Source organism: Ochotona princeps, chromosome 26 (genome assembly GCF_030435755.1).
Source record: "Ochotona princeps isolate mOchPri1 chromosome 26, mOchPri1.hap1, whole genome shotgun sequence".
Classification (NCBI taxonomy): domain Eukaryota; kingdom Metazoa; phylum Chordata; class Mammalia; order Lagomorpha; family Ochotonidae; genus Ochotona; species Ochotona princeps.
Window position 1 is genome coordinate 29,998,944 of NC_080857.1, and position 16,821 is coordinate 30,015,764.

The 16,821-nt window shown below is 44.2% G+C and overlaps 1 protein-coding gene across 1 annotated transcript; it reads left to right on the top strand.

The window, feature by feature from the left end:
- Positions 1 to 64: 64 nt before the first annotated feature.
- On the top strand, positions 65 to 16,543 carry L3HYPDH (trans-L-3-hydroxyproline dehydratase). Its single transcript, XM_058655297.1, has 5 exons — positions 65 to 572; positions 4,443 to 4,612; positions 11,209 to 11,331; positions 11,407 to 11,544; positions 16,382 to 16,543. The coding sequence occupies exons 1-5, from the start codon at positions 65 to 67 to the stop codon at positions 16,505 to 16,507; spliced, it is 1,065 nt and encodes a 354-aa protein (XP_058511280.1). The 3' UTR covers positions 16,508 to 16,543.
- The last annotated feature ends 278 nt before the right edge of the window (positions 16,544 to 16,821 follow it).

Below are 16,821 nucleotides of genomic sequence, written 5' to 3' on the forward strand. Positions count from 1 at the left end.
GCGTGCGTGGTGCGGTGCTTGAAGGCCGGGCTGCAGGGCAGGGCGGTGGTCACTGTGGGGAGTGATGGAGAGCGCGCTGGCCACGCTGCGCCTGCCCCCGCACGAGCCGGACGGCCCGGCGCTGTCGGTGGTGGACATGCACACGGGCGGCGAGCCCTTGCGCATCGTCCTGCAGGGCTGCCCGGAGGTGCTGGGCCCCACGCTGCTGGCCAAGCGGCGCTACATGCGCCAGCACCTGGACCACGTTCGGCGACGCCTGCTGTGGGAGCCGCGCGGCCACCGCGACATGTACGGGGCCGTGCTGGTGCCGAGCGAGCTCCCGGACGCGCAGCTGGGCGTCCTGTTCCTGCATAACGAAGGCTACAGCTCCATGTGCGGCCACGCCGTGCTGGCCCTGGGCCGCTTCGCTGTGGACTTCGGGCTGGTGCCCACGCCGCCGGCCGACGCCCGCGAGGCCCGCGTCCACATGCACTGCCCGTGCGGCCTGGTGACCGCCTTCGTGGCGTGCGAGGGCGGCCGCAGCCTCGGCCCGGTGCGCTTCCACAGCGTCCCGGCCTTCGTGCTGGCCACAGGTAACCGGGGCGCTTCTAACCTTGGACGGTCCCTGCACCTGACGCGGTGCAACTAACCCAACCGCCTGCTTAATAAAAAGGCCATTCTGCAGCTCCGGGAGTGTGTCTTCCTGCAAGTCTTGGGAGCGACTTGACAAACACAATTTCCAGCTTGCCTTGCTGGGCACCCTGTCTCCCATCAGCCAGCTAGCTTGTTCCTTGAGATTTCACGGTCCAGTGAGTCAGGCCGTGTCAGCACCAGGGACGAGAATGGCCAAGGTACCAGGACTCCAGGCTGGCCTCGGAAATGCATAGTTACCCATAACAAGATACTTACAAACTCCTCTCCCTCTCCTTTGGGAAAGCGAACAGGAAACCCCAGTTTGGAACAGAAACAGTCCCTGCCCGAGTTCAAATTCTGACATTGCCTTTAAAGTCGTGGAGTCGTAGACCTGTTATGACGTCATCTCTGCGTTTGTTGCTTCATTTATCTCCTAGAGTTGGGGTTAGGATTGAGTTTGAAAAACAAATATGTTAAACGGATTCCTGGAGATGGAAACAGGACTAGAGTTCTCCAAGCATGTGGCGCCCTTAAAAGGTTGTGTCTGGTTCCCTGGTACAGATCCTTGCCATCCTGTAAACCAGGGCATTGCATACCCGTTTCACATAGGCTTGTGGGAAGACCTCTCAAGCCGGCCTCTGGTCTTCTATCTCAGTGTTTCCTCCAAGACACCGAGTAGTACCTATCAGTAAGAAGGTTTCCTAGTTACCACTGGAAGTGACCTGGGAGTTAATTAGTCGATCTAGGAAGAGAGTGATCACTCCTTTAAAGTCTCCAGGCCGTGCAAATCGTTCTGATTGAACATGATTTTCCAAATGGCTTTACTGTGAAGGCCACTGAACTAACCCAGGCATTTGTCAGTCAGAGCACTGACAGGTGGCTGAGTCGAAGGTAGCATGTTGATACCATGTCCCCCTTCCTGAAGGAATGGTGACGCAGCTGAGCCCTTCAGCCTGAGCGCTCCTCGGGGCATCGCTGTGATGGCACACTAACTAGTGGCCATTAACGGGAACTTTGAATGAACTGTGAAAGTGAGTTACTACCTCTCTGCTTAGAAAAAAAAAAAAAACATTACAAAATAGAGTTATGGTAGTCAACGTCACTGCTGTGCCCCTGCCCGTGTCCATGATCTCCTACAAGAAAGTCCAGTGATCGGTACCACTGCTGGTGAAGTGAGGAGGACCCCCTGGGCGGTCACTGAGTTCACATCCACCCCACCAGGCTAAAAGGCAGACTGTTCACTGTCACCCAGGTGCCTGGAAGCCCTGTTAGGATGGTTAATCAGCATGTGTTGGATGAGCAAATATATAAATGGAATTCGAGTCCTCCTAAAAACTCTATTCCTATTGGAAGTTAAATATTAGCATTTATCTTGCCCCTAATTTGTGCTGGCACTTCATTACATGGATTTCTCCAAACAACATGTTTATAGGAAGTGGAAATTCCATATTACCCACAAGGACCCCAAAGCCACACTGAGTGGCAGAAATAGGATCTGAGCCTGGGCTAGGATCGATTTCTTCAATCTTAATGTTGTGTGTTGTGTTTCTTTGTGTGTGTGTGGCCTAAGAGATAGGTTCTAACTTTCTGGAAAACTCCACATCATTCACTTACATACGGTCTTTTAAATTTGTCTTTCTTGTTCCTTTTCTTCCCCCCCCCCCCCCCCCTCGCAAAAGGGGACCTTTTACAACTTCCATAGCAATAGACACACAGTAGGTGCTCACTTAAACCCAGGCAAAGTAAATTAAGATTCCAGTGATAAATTTGCATAAGAAGAAAATGAAAGTCCTGAGGTTTTGGATTGAGTTGCATAATTTAGTGAAAATCCTGGGTTTTGCAATCAGCTGAGGTTGGGTTTGACCCCAGGCCCTGCCACTTGGATGGTACAAAATACGGTACACCGTCTCAGAGCTGCAGAAGTTAAGGAGCTTAGATCCCAAAGAAAGGAGCCAATGCGTACAACTACCTGCCACAAAGGGTGTGCTCCTGTGTAACAAACGTCTAACATTGAACTCCATTACTAACACTGAATCTTAAAAAATTGCACTGGGCCTGGCGGCGTGGCCTAGCGGCTAAAGTCCTCGCCTTGAACGCTCCAGGATCCCAAATGGGCGCCGGTTCTAATCTCGGCAGTTCCACTTCCCATCCAGCTCCCTGCTTGTGGCCTGGGAAAGCAGGAGAGGACGGCCCAATGCATTGGGACACTGCACCCGCGTGTGGGAGACCTGGAAGAGGTTCCTGGTTCCCAGCTTCGGAGTGGCGCAGCACCGGCTGTTGCGCTCACTTGGGGAGTGAATCATCGGACGGAAGATCTTCCCCTCTGTCTCTCCTCCTCTCTGTATATCTGACTTTGTAATAAAAAATAAATAAATCTGTTTTTTAAAAAAAGAAATCATTGCACTGTGGAGCAGTGAGCTGGGCTGCTGCTTGCAATGCCAGCACCCATATTGGGGCGTCAGTTCGAGAGCCGTGGGCTCTGCTTCTCAAAACCTTCTTGCTAATGGCGTGGGAAGGAAGCAGATGATGTCCCAAGGACCAGGGCCCCTGCAAACCATGTGGGAGGCCCAAGTGTTGGCCTGGCCCAGCCTCAGTAACTGTGGCCATCTGGGGAGTTGGCCAACAGATGGAAGATCTCATCTCTCTCTCTTCCTTTCTCTCTCCCTTCCTCTCTTCAAATAGATAAGCAAAGTCTCCCCACTGCTGCCTTGCTGCCTCAGCCTGTGCTGGTGTGGGGAGGCCAACAGAGCACAGGTGCCTCTCTACTTCCCTCCTGGAGTCTGCCTTTCCCACAAGAATCCTGTCTCCTGGAGAATTAGTTCTCCTTTTAGGACACTGGTGTGCTGACCAATGTCTTTCTCCTGAGAGCTTAGATTTCCAGAAAACACCAGCTTGGCTTTCTGCCCTGACATGCCCTTCACTGCAGAAGGGGTGTGCAAGCCAGCTTTTCCTAACAGGAAAAGGGGGATGAGAAGAAAACAGGAGAAGACAAATATTCTGCTCTCAAATATCACCCAGCTCCACCCTTTTGGAAACCTAAACTCCGGATTTCAAAAAGCTGACCTTAAGTGAAACTTTGGATATGCTGAGAACTTAAAATGCTCAAATAGAAACCCTGAAATGCAAAACAGCCCTATAGAGGCGGAGTGATTGCTCAGAGCCTGTAGGAGACTGTCACTGGATAAAAATATGGAAATGAATAAGCATTTGTTTACCATCTGTATAGCCCAATTTCTCTTCTTAAAAAATTCTTTTGGCATTACAGCTCAGAGGAGTAATTTGTAAATAAGATCCCAAATCCTCCGCCTTTCCAGCCATCTCTGGCAGTGCACGTGGGGACCTAGACTTCCTTACCAGTGTTCACAGGGTGATAACCCCGTGTTTTTGCTCTCTAGGCTGACAGGCTGTTTCCTAGAAAAGACCCTCACGATAGTTAACAAGTATGTACAAGTTCATAGAAAGTACAGCAAAAGACGCATTTATGTTAATGCCAAAAAATATTTCAGCATCCTTGCAAGTAAGTGGTCTTCAAAAACTTTGTGGAAAATGAAAAATAACTATGTATTTCAAAGTGTGTGTGCATCATGAGGGAAGATAACACACTGATATAACTCGTGTGAATATCAAAAATGTAAGAATGCTGCTAGCTATTATTTGACTGATTGATGCTAACTAATTTTGAAAATAGATTTCTGCTTTCTCTTTTGAATAGGAAAAGTCCCTGTATGCCCATTGCCATGGAACAAACATTAAAAAAAGCCATGAATTTAGTGTTGCCAAAACACTAAAACCAAACTTATTTTCAAATGCGTCTTTTTTTTTTTTTTCAGATCTCATGGTAGATGTTCCCGGGCATGGAAAGGTGGTGGTGGACATTGCGTATGGTGGTGCCTTTTATGCGTTTGTTAGTGCCGACAAGTTAGGACTTGACGTGTGCTCTGCCAAGACTAGAGTCCTTGTGGATGCAGCAGGTGCAGTGACAGAAGCAGTGAAAGCTCAGGTCGGTACAATGGCTGCCTTCACAATCAGTACCTCTGTCTGTGGCATGAAGACGCATGCCATCTTGTCTACAAACAAAAGTAAATCTATGTAAGGTGGTAGTCATATAGTAGAGAACCGGCAGAGCCCCAGTCGGAGATGCCAACATCCCGTGTGCGTCCAGTCGCAGTCCTAGCTGCTCTACTTCCTGCCAGTTCCTTCTGTGCTCAGATAGCCTTGAGTGCTTGGGCCCCTGAGACCCATGCGGGAGACCCAAATGGGGTTCCTGGCTCCTGGCTGAATCTGGATTGAACCAACACATGGGAGACCTTTCTCTCTCGCTCTCTCTCTCGCGCTCTCTCCCCTCTCTGTTTTTCTCTTTCTCTGTAATTTTACGTTTCAAATAAATAAATGTTAAGAAAAAACATTTAGACTTTAAGACTACCTGTTAGTTCTGACTTCACCAAACTTTCCTTCATGAGTCCCAGTTTGCCTACCTATAAAATGGAAATTACAAAATGTTTGCTTTGTGGTTTTCAGTCTTGGTAAGAACAGATAAGCTGGGGACAGGGCTGTGGCACAGCAGGTTAAGGGCTGCCTGTAGTACCAGTATCCCATATAGGAAATGGTTGAAGTTCCGGCTACTCCATTTCTGATCTAGCTCCCTAGAGATGTCCCTGGGAAGGCAGGGGAGGCGGGTTCAAAGGCCTGAGCCCCTGCACCCATGCAAGGGACCTGGAAGAAGCTCTTAGATCCTGGCTTTGGTTTGGCCCAAATCTAGCCATTATGGCCATTTGAAGAGTGAACCATTTGAGGATGAAGGACCTCTCTTTCTCTTTCCCTTTCTCTATCAAATAAATTAATTAAATCTTTAAAAAAAGAAGAAAAGTCAATTCATGTAAAACAGTTATGATGTTATCTGGCCCATTATAAATGTTTAACAAGGGTAACAATACATGACAGATATTATTAACTTTAATAATACATGTACAGTGATTTATGCTCACTTAAACCTATAGTAAATGTAATAAGGTACATCAAAATATGGGAAAAGGGAAGTAGAAGGTAAGTTTGTTTTAGTGCAAAAAAGCAAAATTGTCTATATGATGGGTTCAAAACACAATAAGCGGGGGCAGAAACAAGATGGTAGAATAGGGTAGGAAGATATTTAAACAGAGAATTATTATCCAGGGTAAAGCAGAGAGGCCACAATCCTGGCAAATAGGAAAGGACAGGCCTACAGAAGAGGGACATGTGGAGACCCGTGGACATGGGGAGGTAGCAGAGACAGTGGAGCGGTGTTGCAGTGACCAGGTCCCCCAGTGGTGGTCAGCGATCAGAGCTGCACTAGCAGCCAGGTGGGAAGGGAGTTCAGGAGGAAATCCCAGGCAGATAAGTGCCCATCCTGCTGACTTGCCTGATTTGAACATGAGCAGAAGCGCAGTGTCAGAGCCTAAGCAGATGGGTGTCACAACAGGGCGGATTTCCCAGCTCAGAACCCACCAGTGCCACATCGGGTACCATTTTGCACACTGAGGAAAAGACTTTGGGGCTGTAGTGACAACAGTGAGCTGCACAGACACTGAGCCAGGAGAGAACTCACTTCTGGATCAACTCATTGCACAGACTCACAGGAAAAAATAGTACTGACTTGATATCCTATGGGTGCCACCCAAAACAGGCCCAGGTGGCCTTCAGACCTAATGGCCAGCACGTTCCAGCAAGACCAGCACCACTGGCAACCCAGTGATTTAGGACAGCTGGTGTCTCCCTAATCCTGGGAACCGCTCAAGCCAGGAATGGCAGAAAGTCTGTGCAGGCAGTGGTGCAGCCACAGCACAGGATCACGGGGTGGAGAGGTGAGCCAGGAGCGGGGGCTATGAAGACTGGTGGAAGCCTAGCACAAGAGCTTAGGACAGAAACTTCCTGGAGGGAGTGGAACAAGTAACTGCAAATGAAGAGCTGGGTACCAAACATTATCAATAGAATCACCCTGTAGATCTGTGGGCGACACAGCTTAGAACCCAGCCCTAAGAAGAAGAGTCTGCTATCAGGAGCACAATGCTTCAGACAGAAGCGCAATGAATACTACTGATGCCTCCCCCAACAAAGAAGCAAAAGCCTTTGTCAACTTCAGAGTTAAATCAGGAAGACATCAAGGAAATGGGGGATAGCAATTTTTTTTAAATTGTTATAAAGTTTCTCATCAACAAGAAGCAACGAGTTTGAGGAACTGAAGGAATATGTTACACAGGAAATAGCAACACCGAAAGAAAATCAAGCTGAATTATTAAAATGAAGGACACAAAGGGAAAATTAAAATCTCAGTGAAAAGCCTCAACAATAGGAAGAATCTCAGAGTCAGAAGACTTCAACAATGGGAAAAAACAAGAAAGCTGGAAGAGAAACTGAGCCAAGCTAAGACATGTATTCAAGAATTAAGGGACACTATTAAATGGCTGGATATAGGATTATGGGAGTTGCAGAAGGCACAGAAAGAAAAGCTGGGTTTAAATAACAAGAAGTATGTACATGAATGTAAGGAATATGCCACACAGGAAGTAGCAACAGTGAATTAGGAATGAAGAACACAGTGATGCAAATTTAAAAAAATCAATGGAAAGCCACAGCAAAAGAATGAGACAGAAGAAAGAATCTCAGAATTGGAAGATATTTCTTGCTGCAATGGGGAAACAAAAGGCTGGAGGCAGAGCTGGGTCAAACTGAAAAAAAAAAAAGATTCAAGAATTAAGAGACATTATTAAAAGGCCAAATATAAAGAGTTACGGGAGTTCCAGAAGGTGCAGAAAGAGAAGCTGGGTTTAAAGATACATTCAATGAAATAATAAACAAACATTTCTCTAATATGGAGAAAGAAATGGAAATCAACATGTAGGCGGGACACAGAACTCCCAATAGGGTTGACCAAAAGTGATCTTTGCCGTGACAGCTGCTAATCAAGCTCTCTTCAGTTGAACAGAAAGAAAATATCCTTAAATGTGCCTAAGAAAAAAAAAAAATCGACATATAAAGGAACCCCAATCAGACTCTGCCAATTTTTCAGAGGAAACTCTACAGGCCAAAAGAGAATAGAGTCACATATTCCAGATTCTAAAAACTGTCAGCCCAGAATAATGTACCCAAGAAAGCTTTCCTTTGTCTTTGAAAATAAAATAAAATTTTTCCACAGCAAAGAAAAGCTCAAAGAATTTGCCTATTCCAAACCTGCCCTACAAAAGATAATTATGGATGTTCTCTTGACAGAAAAAAGGAATAATAGCACCTAGCAAAATCAAAGGCAAGCATGGAGAGAAGATTAAATCAAACAATACTAAAATGACAGGACCAAATTACTACATATCGATATTAACTTTGAATTTAAGTTGCTTAAACTCATCCACCAAGCATCATAGATTAGCAGAATGCATCAAAAAAAAATAATAAAAATCATCTGGCTGGTGCCTACAGGAGACACATTTCACCAACACAGATAAGTGGAAACTGGAAGTGAAAGGATGGAAAAAGATATGCCAAGCTAATGGAAATGAAAAATGAGCTGGTGTAGTGTTGTCATTCTTATATCAGATAATATAGACTTTGATGTGAAAAATATCTTAATAAGTTCTTGCATTTATTATTAGATCTTTTATATTTTGATATTTTGTAAGCAGCTGATGCTGTAAATACTTTCAATACTGTTTTTACTACATCTCAGGGGGGTTCATATTTTTATTTTTATTTTTATCTCTTCAAAAAAGTTTTTCTTATTAATTTCTTCAGTGACACAAAGGTCATTTGGTAGCATTGTTTTCTTCAAGATTTTTTATTTTTGTTTTCATTTCTTCAGCGACACATTGGTCATTCAATAACATGTTATTTACTTCATGTTATTGTAAATTTTCTCTTTTTCTTGTTGTAGTTGATTTTGTTTTATGGCTTTTCATTTAAATGGATGTACAGTAACTGTATAATAGAGACTGTCATATCCAGATGTGAGGATACAATGCAGTGTGCATCTCTACTTCCAGACAAAGATGGACTCCCAATGAAACTGTTTACTCTATCTTGACAATAGGATGCTGGACTCTGGCATTGTCCATGCCCACCATGTCAGGATACACTTAAGTAGCAGAATGATGGACTTACGACTGTTTAGGAAGGACTATCCTATTGTAAAAATATAGGGCAAGTCAGGAGGAGAAAGGGTTAGGGGATGGAGAAGGGGAAATCCCAGAGCCTATGGAACTGTATTGTAAAATAATGAAATAAATAAATAAATTTTAAGAACAAAGTAAATGCATATTAGGAAGAAGCTACATATGGATTTAAAAATTTTTAAGACTGGGGCCCAGCGCCGTGGCCTAGTGGCTAAAGTCCTCACCTTGAACGCTCCAGGATCCCATATGGGCGCCGGTTCTAATCTCGGCAGCTCCACTTCCCATCCAGCTCCCTGCTTGTAGCCTGGGAAAGCAGTCGAGGACAGCCCAAGGATTTGGGACCCTGCACCCGCGTGGGAGACCTGAAAGGAGTTCCTGATTCCCGGCTTCGGAATCTTCCCCTTTGTCTCTCCTCCTCTCTGTATATCTGACTTTGTAATGAAAAATAAATAAATCTTAAAAAAAAATCTTTAAGACTGAAATGAACTTATCTTTTAAGTCTATTTTCCATGAAGTTTTAGAAGCAAACTCATATAATAAAATATTCCATTGATTTGAAGTGCATATGCTTTGGTATATGTGCTCATTCTCAATGAAAACTTGAAAATAATAATTTAGATAAATCTTAAAATTGATTTCTTTACCTCTGATAAGAGGTATTCCTATAGTGCTAAGAAGTTACTCAAATAGCTATGTAAATCACTAGTTTTGGCTTGGGAAAGCAAGTCTGATAAAATTAGTTTATAATAAGTGAGTCTAGAATATTCTTTCCTTTCTGGATTAAGTCTGCCATTTACCTTGAAATTGGGACCATTAAAGAAAACACATTTCAGGGCTTGGCAGTGTGGCCTAGTGGCTAAGGTCCTCGCCTTGATCCTATATGGCCGCTGGTTCTAATCCTGGCAGCTCCACTTCCTCTCTATCTCTCCTCCTCTCAGTATATCTGACTTTGTAATAAAAATTAAAAAAAAAAAAAAAAAAAGAAAACACATTTCAGTATTTGAATGTCTTGGCATATGAGGATTTAACTACGAGTAGTAAAAAAAAAAGCATGAATAACATGAAAATTAGTGTCTGACAATAATTATACTGTACTAAGTACTGCATTAATAATTTTATGGGGCCATGTAACACTTTGGAGGATTTAATTGAATGTAATGTATAACTTTCAATAGCAAAATGAAAATATATAGTGTACTAATTTTCTAAATCAGTTTCCTATGAGTATATATCAATAAGTGTCTTCTTTTTTCAAAGATTTATTATTTTACATATTTGAAAGGCAGAGTTACAGAGACACTGCCTCACTCCCCAAATGGCCACAACCATCAGGGCTGAATCAGGCGGAAGCCAGGAGTGTCACTGGGGCTCATGTGGGTGCAGGGCCCAAGGACTTCTGCTACTTACCAGGGCACATTAGCAGGGAGCTGGATCAAAAGTAACACAGCCAGAGCCTGAACCAGTAACCCTGTACAATGCTGGCATCGTAGTACCACAATGCTGGACCTCGTTAGAAGAACCAGAAGCCCCGCACACTGGGGCCTGAAGGGCTTTCCCACTGGGTGACCTGGCAATTCCACAGTATCTTCTGCTGTCTGAGTTTACCTTCTGTTTTTCATGGTCCAGATGGGCTCCATTCCCTACCATGATTTTTTTTTATCTAATTTTATCTTTTATGTCATAGCCTCTGAATTCTTGTAAAATTCTGCTGGCTCCTGGCCTCTCATCAACTTGGTCTCCATGGCTGGTATTCACTTGAGTTCTAGTTACTCATTGCCTCATGGTCCACTTTCTCCCCTGCAAGTTCTTCAGGGTGCAAATCCCATGGCCTGCACTCCTCCTGGGTCGGCAGCCTGTGGACTCACAGCTGGGGCCAGAGCTGCTGGCAGTGTGTGCTGGAGAGTGTATGAAATCCCTTAATAAAAGCAAAGACCTTTAGTGAGCAGGGTGACTTCCCTTAGAAGGGGCTCAAAGTAGCAGCATGATCACTTCCAACACAACTATGTTTATTCCTCTAAAAGACATGATTTCAAATGTTTAGTGCCTTGCCCCAAAAGGTATTTCAAGATTTATAAAGATTGATAAACAACATGTAAGACTGGTGCCTCCACATGTTTTATACAGATAAATGGAAGCAGAATGTTGGTTCGAGGGTAGGTATTTGGCTTAGTGGGTAAGAAGCCAGTTAGAACACCTTTATCCTAAATCAGAGCAAGGTTGTTTCCTAGTTCCAGCTTCCTGCTAATGCAGACCCTGGGAAGCAGCAGGTAACGGCTCAGGTGGCTGGAGATCTGGATAAAGTTCCCAACTGCTGGTTCATCCCCAGTCCAGCCCAGTGCCGCAGGCATTTGGAGAGTGTTTCTCTCTCTCTCTCTCTCTCTCTCTCTCTCTCTGAAATTACAAACCACACAAATGGTATCAGTTGTACAAAACATTGATAGTTTCTTTTTACTGTCTGCAGTTTAAAATTCATCATCCTGAGAGTGAGGACCTTGCCTTTCTATATGGAACTATATTAACAGATGGAAAAGATGCTTACAGCGAGGAACCAACCACCAACATCTGTGTGTTTGCCGATGAACAGGTATGAAAATTGTGATTTTTAGGCACAAAAGCCAAGGCAAGCAGAACTAGAGCATGCTTATTTCTGCCAACACAGGTTGACAGAAGCCCTACTGGCTCCGGAGTGACAGCCCGGATTGCTCTGCAGTATCACAAAGGGCTTCTAGGACTGAACCAATCCAGAGCCTTCAAAAGCAGTGCGACTGGCTCCGTGTTCACAGGGAGCGCCGTGAAGGTGAGTAATGTCATTGCTTCTGATTTGCAGCTGTGTGACTTAGGAGGCCAAACAAGCAGGTTTTCTGTGCTAGGTAAGTTTTCTCAGCTCTCAGGAGAGGATATTAAGAGGCTTGTAAAAAAGTTATGTTCAACTAGGAAAGTTGTTCTTCAGACGTCTGGGGGACTCTTCAGCGTCACCTCTATGCACCCTCAAGGTCAGAACTATGCTCAAGATAAAACTTGGACATGGGGCATTGTGGCATAGCAGGTGAAGCATCTGATATGGGATGGGCACTAGTACGAATCCCAGTTGCTCTGCTTCTGAACTAGTTCCCACTAACGTGCTGGGGAAAACAGTATAAGCTGACCCACATACTTGGGCTATTGTAGCCACATCAGAGACCAGATGAAGCTCCTGACTTCTGCCTGGCCCAGACTTGGCCACTGTGGCCATCTGAGGAGTGAACCAGCAGATGCAAGCTACCTCTCTTTCTGTAATTGCTGGCTTTAAATAAATAAAGCAATCTTTTCTTAAAAACACACACACACACACACCCTAAAACATTATTTGCTTTTCACTTTCATTCTCTTGAGAGTGCATGGAAGCTCTCTTAACGGCTACATCATGGGTGAATGTAGTGGAATGGGTTAGAATCTGGCTGGCTGGCATTCAAGCAGACAGTGTTGGCAGAAGTTTGCAAAACTAAACAATGACACTTTTCTCAATTACTTTTTTGCTTGTTTTGACAGCTAAAAGTTCATAGAACAGAAAAAAGTTCATAGAACATGTCTAGTATCTAGCAGGTATTTCAGGGAAAAAAAGTTGCACAAAAATAAACTGATTTTTAATTTATTTTCCAAAGCATTATTTATATATTAGTGTATCAGGCGCTTACTATTTGTGTAACTTTTATTTAATTGATTCAAAAGGCAGAAGGAAAGATCTTCTATCCCCTGCTAAACTCCCGAATGTCCACAGAATCTGGGACTGGAGCAGGCTGAAGCCAGCAGCCTGGCACTCAGGGTCTCCGGCTTGAGTGACACATTGCTGGTGCTCGAGCCATCTGCGCTGCCACGTAGTGTGCGCATTAGCAGGAAGCTGGATTGGAAGCCAGAACTCAAACTACATTGAGTGGGATGGAGCAACTTGACCGCTAAGCCAAACACTTCATCCTGATCTGCCTCTTTAAAAATTTTTCAATTTTATATGGATGTTTCATTTTATATAGTAGGATGGGAAAGCCCTGAAAAGTTGTAGCAGGTAGAATTTTTTGTAATGGAATCCTGGTTTAAATGTGCTAATTAGTGAATCCTAGTAAATGAAAACTGTGGAATTAATTTACACTTAGTAAATGAATTTAGCCTTTTCAAGAAGCCTCCAGTGGCGTAAGCTGGCAGATAGGGTGAGCAGAGGTCTAAATGAACAGCCACGGATGAGCCAAGCAGAAGCAGAGAGGGCGTGATCCGGGGGAATAGGGGAGAACAGGCCAATGCCAGAAGGACGCATGGAGACCCGTGCTCATGTGGAAGCAGCAGAGACAGAGTAGTGGTGCTACAATCAGCAGATGGCTCGGCAGCAGTCAGAGCTGGGAAGGGGAGTTCACCAGGAACTCAGGAGGTGAAACCAGCTGTAGAACTGTGATCTGACCATGAGCAGAAGCAGGATGGCAGAGCCTAAGCAGTCAGGGTTGGGACTGGCATGGATTCCACAGCCCTACCCACACCACTGCCACATCAGGCACCATTTTAAGTTCTGTAGCAAAGACTCCAGGGAGGGACAACAGTGAGCTGCACATGCACTGAACCAGAGGAGGGCTCACTTCCAGGTCAAAGAATTGCACTGGTCCCACTGGGAGAACAATGCCAACTTGGTATCCTATGGGTTCCATCCAAAACAGGTCTAGTTTGTCCTCACAGCTCATTGCCAACAGGTTCTGGCAAGAAGAGAAAAGAAAAGAAAATCTGTACAGTGGGCACCACTGACAGCACTGGGATCTAGACTGAGGTCACAGCTGACGTCTCCCTTATCCCAGGCACTGCTGGAATAGGGATCAGGAGAAAGGATGAGCAAGGAATGGTACTGCCACAACATGGCACCACAGAGGGTGCAGAGTGGTGACCCAGGAGTCCCAGCTGTGCGAGATATGGCAGAAGCATAGCACAGGAGCCCGGGCTGAAACGTGCTGGAGGTAGTGGTCCAAGTGATATAAACGGAGAACCAGGCTCTGAACGAGATCTGTGAAGTCTGTCTGTAGACCTGTGGACAACACAGGCTTAAAAAAAAACATGGTCCCAAGGAGAAAAATCTGCTAATCAGAGTTACAATGGCCAAGGGCAAAAGAAGAGGAAAAGGCACAGTGAATGAGGTTCCTTAACGTCTCTCCTGCAAAGGAGCAAAAGTCTATGTCAAACTCAGAGCTGACTGGGGATAACATCAAGGAAATGCCAAAGCATAAAACATCATTATAAAGTCCCTTAAAAACAACGAGTACATAAAGATCAAAGAATTGAAAGAACATGTGATTTACAGCAAAATCAAGCTGAATTATTAGAAATGAAAAACACAACACAGCAAATTAAAAACTCAGTGGGAACCCTCGATAATAGAATGGGTGGGGTAGAAGGAAGGATCTTAGATTTGAAAGGCTGCTCCTGCATCAACACTGAAAGTGTTAGAAAGCTGGAGGAGGACCGAGTCAAGCTAAGAAAAGCATCCAAGAGTTCAGGGATTTCGGGGACACCATTAAAACAGAAAAGATGATATAAAAATTTATCCGGAAGCCACGAGTAGCCAAGGATTTTCCAAAGAATAAATATAAAGCTGGAGGAATAACAATTCCAGATCTCAAGACATATTACAGGGCAGTGGTCATCAAAACTGTCTGATACTGGTACAGAAACAGAAAAGATCATTGGAACAGAACAGAAACCCCAGAAGGAGACCCACACACGCATAGCCAACTAATCTTTGACGAGAGAACTGAAAGTAACCCAGGGAAAAAGTTTGGTTTTGTCTGCAAATGCTATTTGAACAGTTGGATAGCAGCCTGCAGAAGTAAGAAGAAAGGCCTCCACCTGTCATCTTATACAAAAATCAGTTCTAAATGGGTCAAGGATGTAACTCTACACCCCAAATCCAGCAACTTATAAGAGGAAAACATAGAAAGCACTGTGCAAGACATAGGCATTGGCAAAGCCTTCTTAGAAAAGTCATCAAAAATACAAGCAGTCGAAGCCGAAACAAACAAATGGGACTACATCAGGCCTGGGCGGGGTAGCCTAGTGGCTAAAGGCCTCGCCTTGTGTGGGCCAGGATCCTGTTCGGGCGCCGCTTCGTGTGCCCGCTGTTCCACTTCCCATCCAGCTCCCTGTCTGGCCTGGGAAAGCAGTAGAGGATGGCCCAAAGCCTTGGATTTTGCACCTATGTGGGAGACCTGGAAGATGCTCCTGGCTCCTGGCTCCAGATCAGCTCAGCTCCAGCCATTGTGGTCACTTGGGGAGTGAGCCAGAGGATGGAAGATCTTTCCTTCTTTCTGTAAATCTGACTTTCCAATAAAAATAAATAAAATTTTTTTTCTTAAATGGAACTACATCAAACTAAGAGGCTCCTGTACTACAAAGGAAATGATCAGCAAAATGAAAAGCAACCAACAGAATGGGAAAAAAAATCTCTGTACTCTACATGACAGATAAGGAACTAATACCCAGGATTTATAAAGGACTTCAGAAACTCAATAGCCCTGTAAAGAAATGGGTGAAGGAAATGAGCAGGCATTGTTCAAAAGCACAAATATAAATGGCTAATAGACATGAAAAAATGTGCCAGCTTTCTAATTCAAAACTCAGTGAGGTTCCACCTAACTCCAATGAGATTGGCCTACATTTGGAAATCCACCTGCAACACACGGTGGCATAGATGTGAGGAAGTAGGTACTCTGTTGGTGGCGGGAGTGTAAGCTCATGCAGCCACTATGGAAGCCAGTATGGAGAGTGCTCAGACAACTGGGAATGGACATAGCACATGGCCTGGCAATCCCACTGCTGAGAATATATCCAAAGGAAGTGAAATCTGTATGTGATAAAGTAGCCTGCAACCCTATATGTAAGTATAGGGACTCACGGAGACTAGTAAAACAGCATAATCTACAACAGTAAAGACATGGAAACGGACTACCACTCAGCCATCAACAAGAATGGAATGCTGTCATTTCCAATAAAATGGTCCCAAGTGGCGACCATTAAACTCAGTGAAATAAGCTAATCCCAAGAAGACAACTATCATATAAGACAACTATCTGCTATAAGGCAACCTTCATGCAAAGTATTAGATAAATAGATATATATGGGTTAACTCGTATACACATATACTCTCATAGATGAGTTGTGTAATGGAGACTAGTATATCGGAACCTGGAGGATAAAAGGAGGAATCCAAATGAAATTGTTATAGATACCTTGACCATAGAATACAGAACTTGCTACCATTGCTAATTCCTACACCACCATGTGGCAGGATGATACTAGTGTAATTAAATAAGGGAAAACAGCAAAGGGGAATAGGAAATGGAAGGGAAATCCATATTTTCATGGACTTATATCATGAAAAATTCAAAAAGAAAACAGTGAATTTACCCAAAAATATCTCCTTTAACATAGCCAATAATTCATTCTCATATAGCTGTTTTTAAGATTTAGCTTTCCTGAAAATTGACTTTTTCTTTAAGGATCCACATAACATGCAAGTTATATATGAACTCCTGGGTTTTCTGTAACGTGAAGATAAACAATACAACTCTTAGAGCAAACATGTGAGTGCGGCATTCTACGAGTATTCTCCTTTCATGTTCTCTCTCCAGGAAGCCAAGTGTGGCGACTTTAAGGCCGTTATAGTGGAAGTATCAGGACAAGCCCATTACACAGGGACTGCAAGCCTTATTGTAGAAAAAGATGACCCACTGAGGGATGGATTTCTTTTGAAGTGACTCCTTGCATGACGTTTAAGGGCTTTCATTGTTATCTGTGAGTACCATGTTCTGCAGCTTACAAGGATGTTTTAAAATGTTTATGGAAAGTGGGATTAAACACAGTTTGTTTTGGTGTGAAAGTTCTGAAATCCAGCATTTGAGAGATCTTCAGAGAAGTTCATCGAAGCATCTATTACACACCAGCTGTAGGCAGATGCCTAGGCCTTGTACCTCAGCAAGTGTTACAATGCTGGGAAAAAAGTAGCTAGTACCTGGAAGGCCTCCTGGGCCTGCTTAACGCCACATTTATGTTAACTCTGCCAATATGCCAG

Excerpts from the sequence above, each read along its gene's own strand:
- L3HYPDH (XM_058655297.1), top strand. The coding sequence starts at position 65 with ATGGAGAGCGCGCTGGCCACGCTGCGCCTGCCCCCGCACGAGCCGGAC. Across the intron at positions 4,613-11,208 it reads CAGAAGCAGTGAAAGCTCAG|TTTAAAATTCATCATCCTGA; the intron begins GTCGGTACAATG and ends TACTGTCTGCAG. Across the intron at positions 11,545-16,381 it reads TCACAGGGAGCGCCGTGAAG|GAAGCCAAGTGTGGCGACTT; the intron begins GTGAGTAATGTC and ends TTCTCTCTCCAG.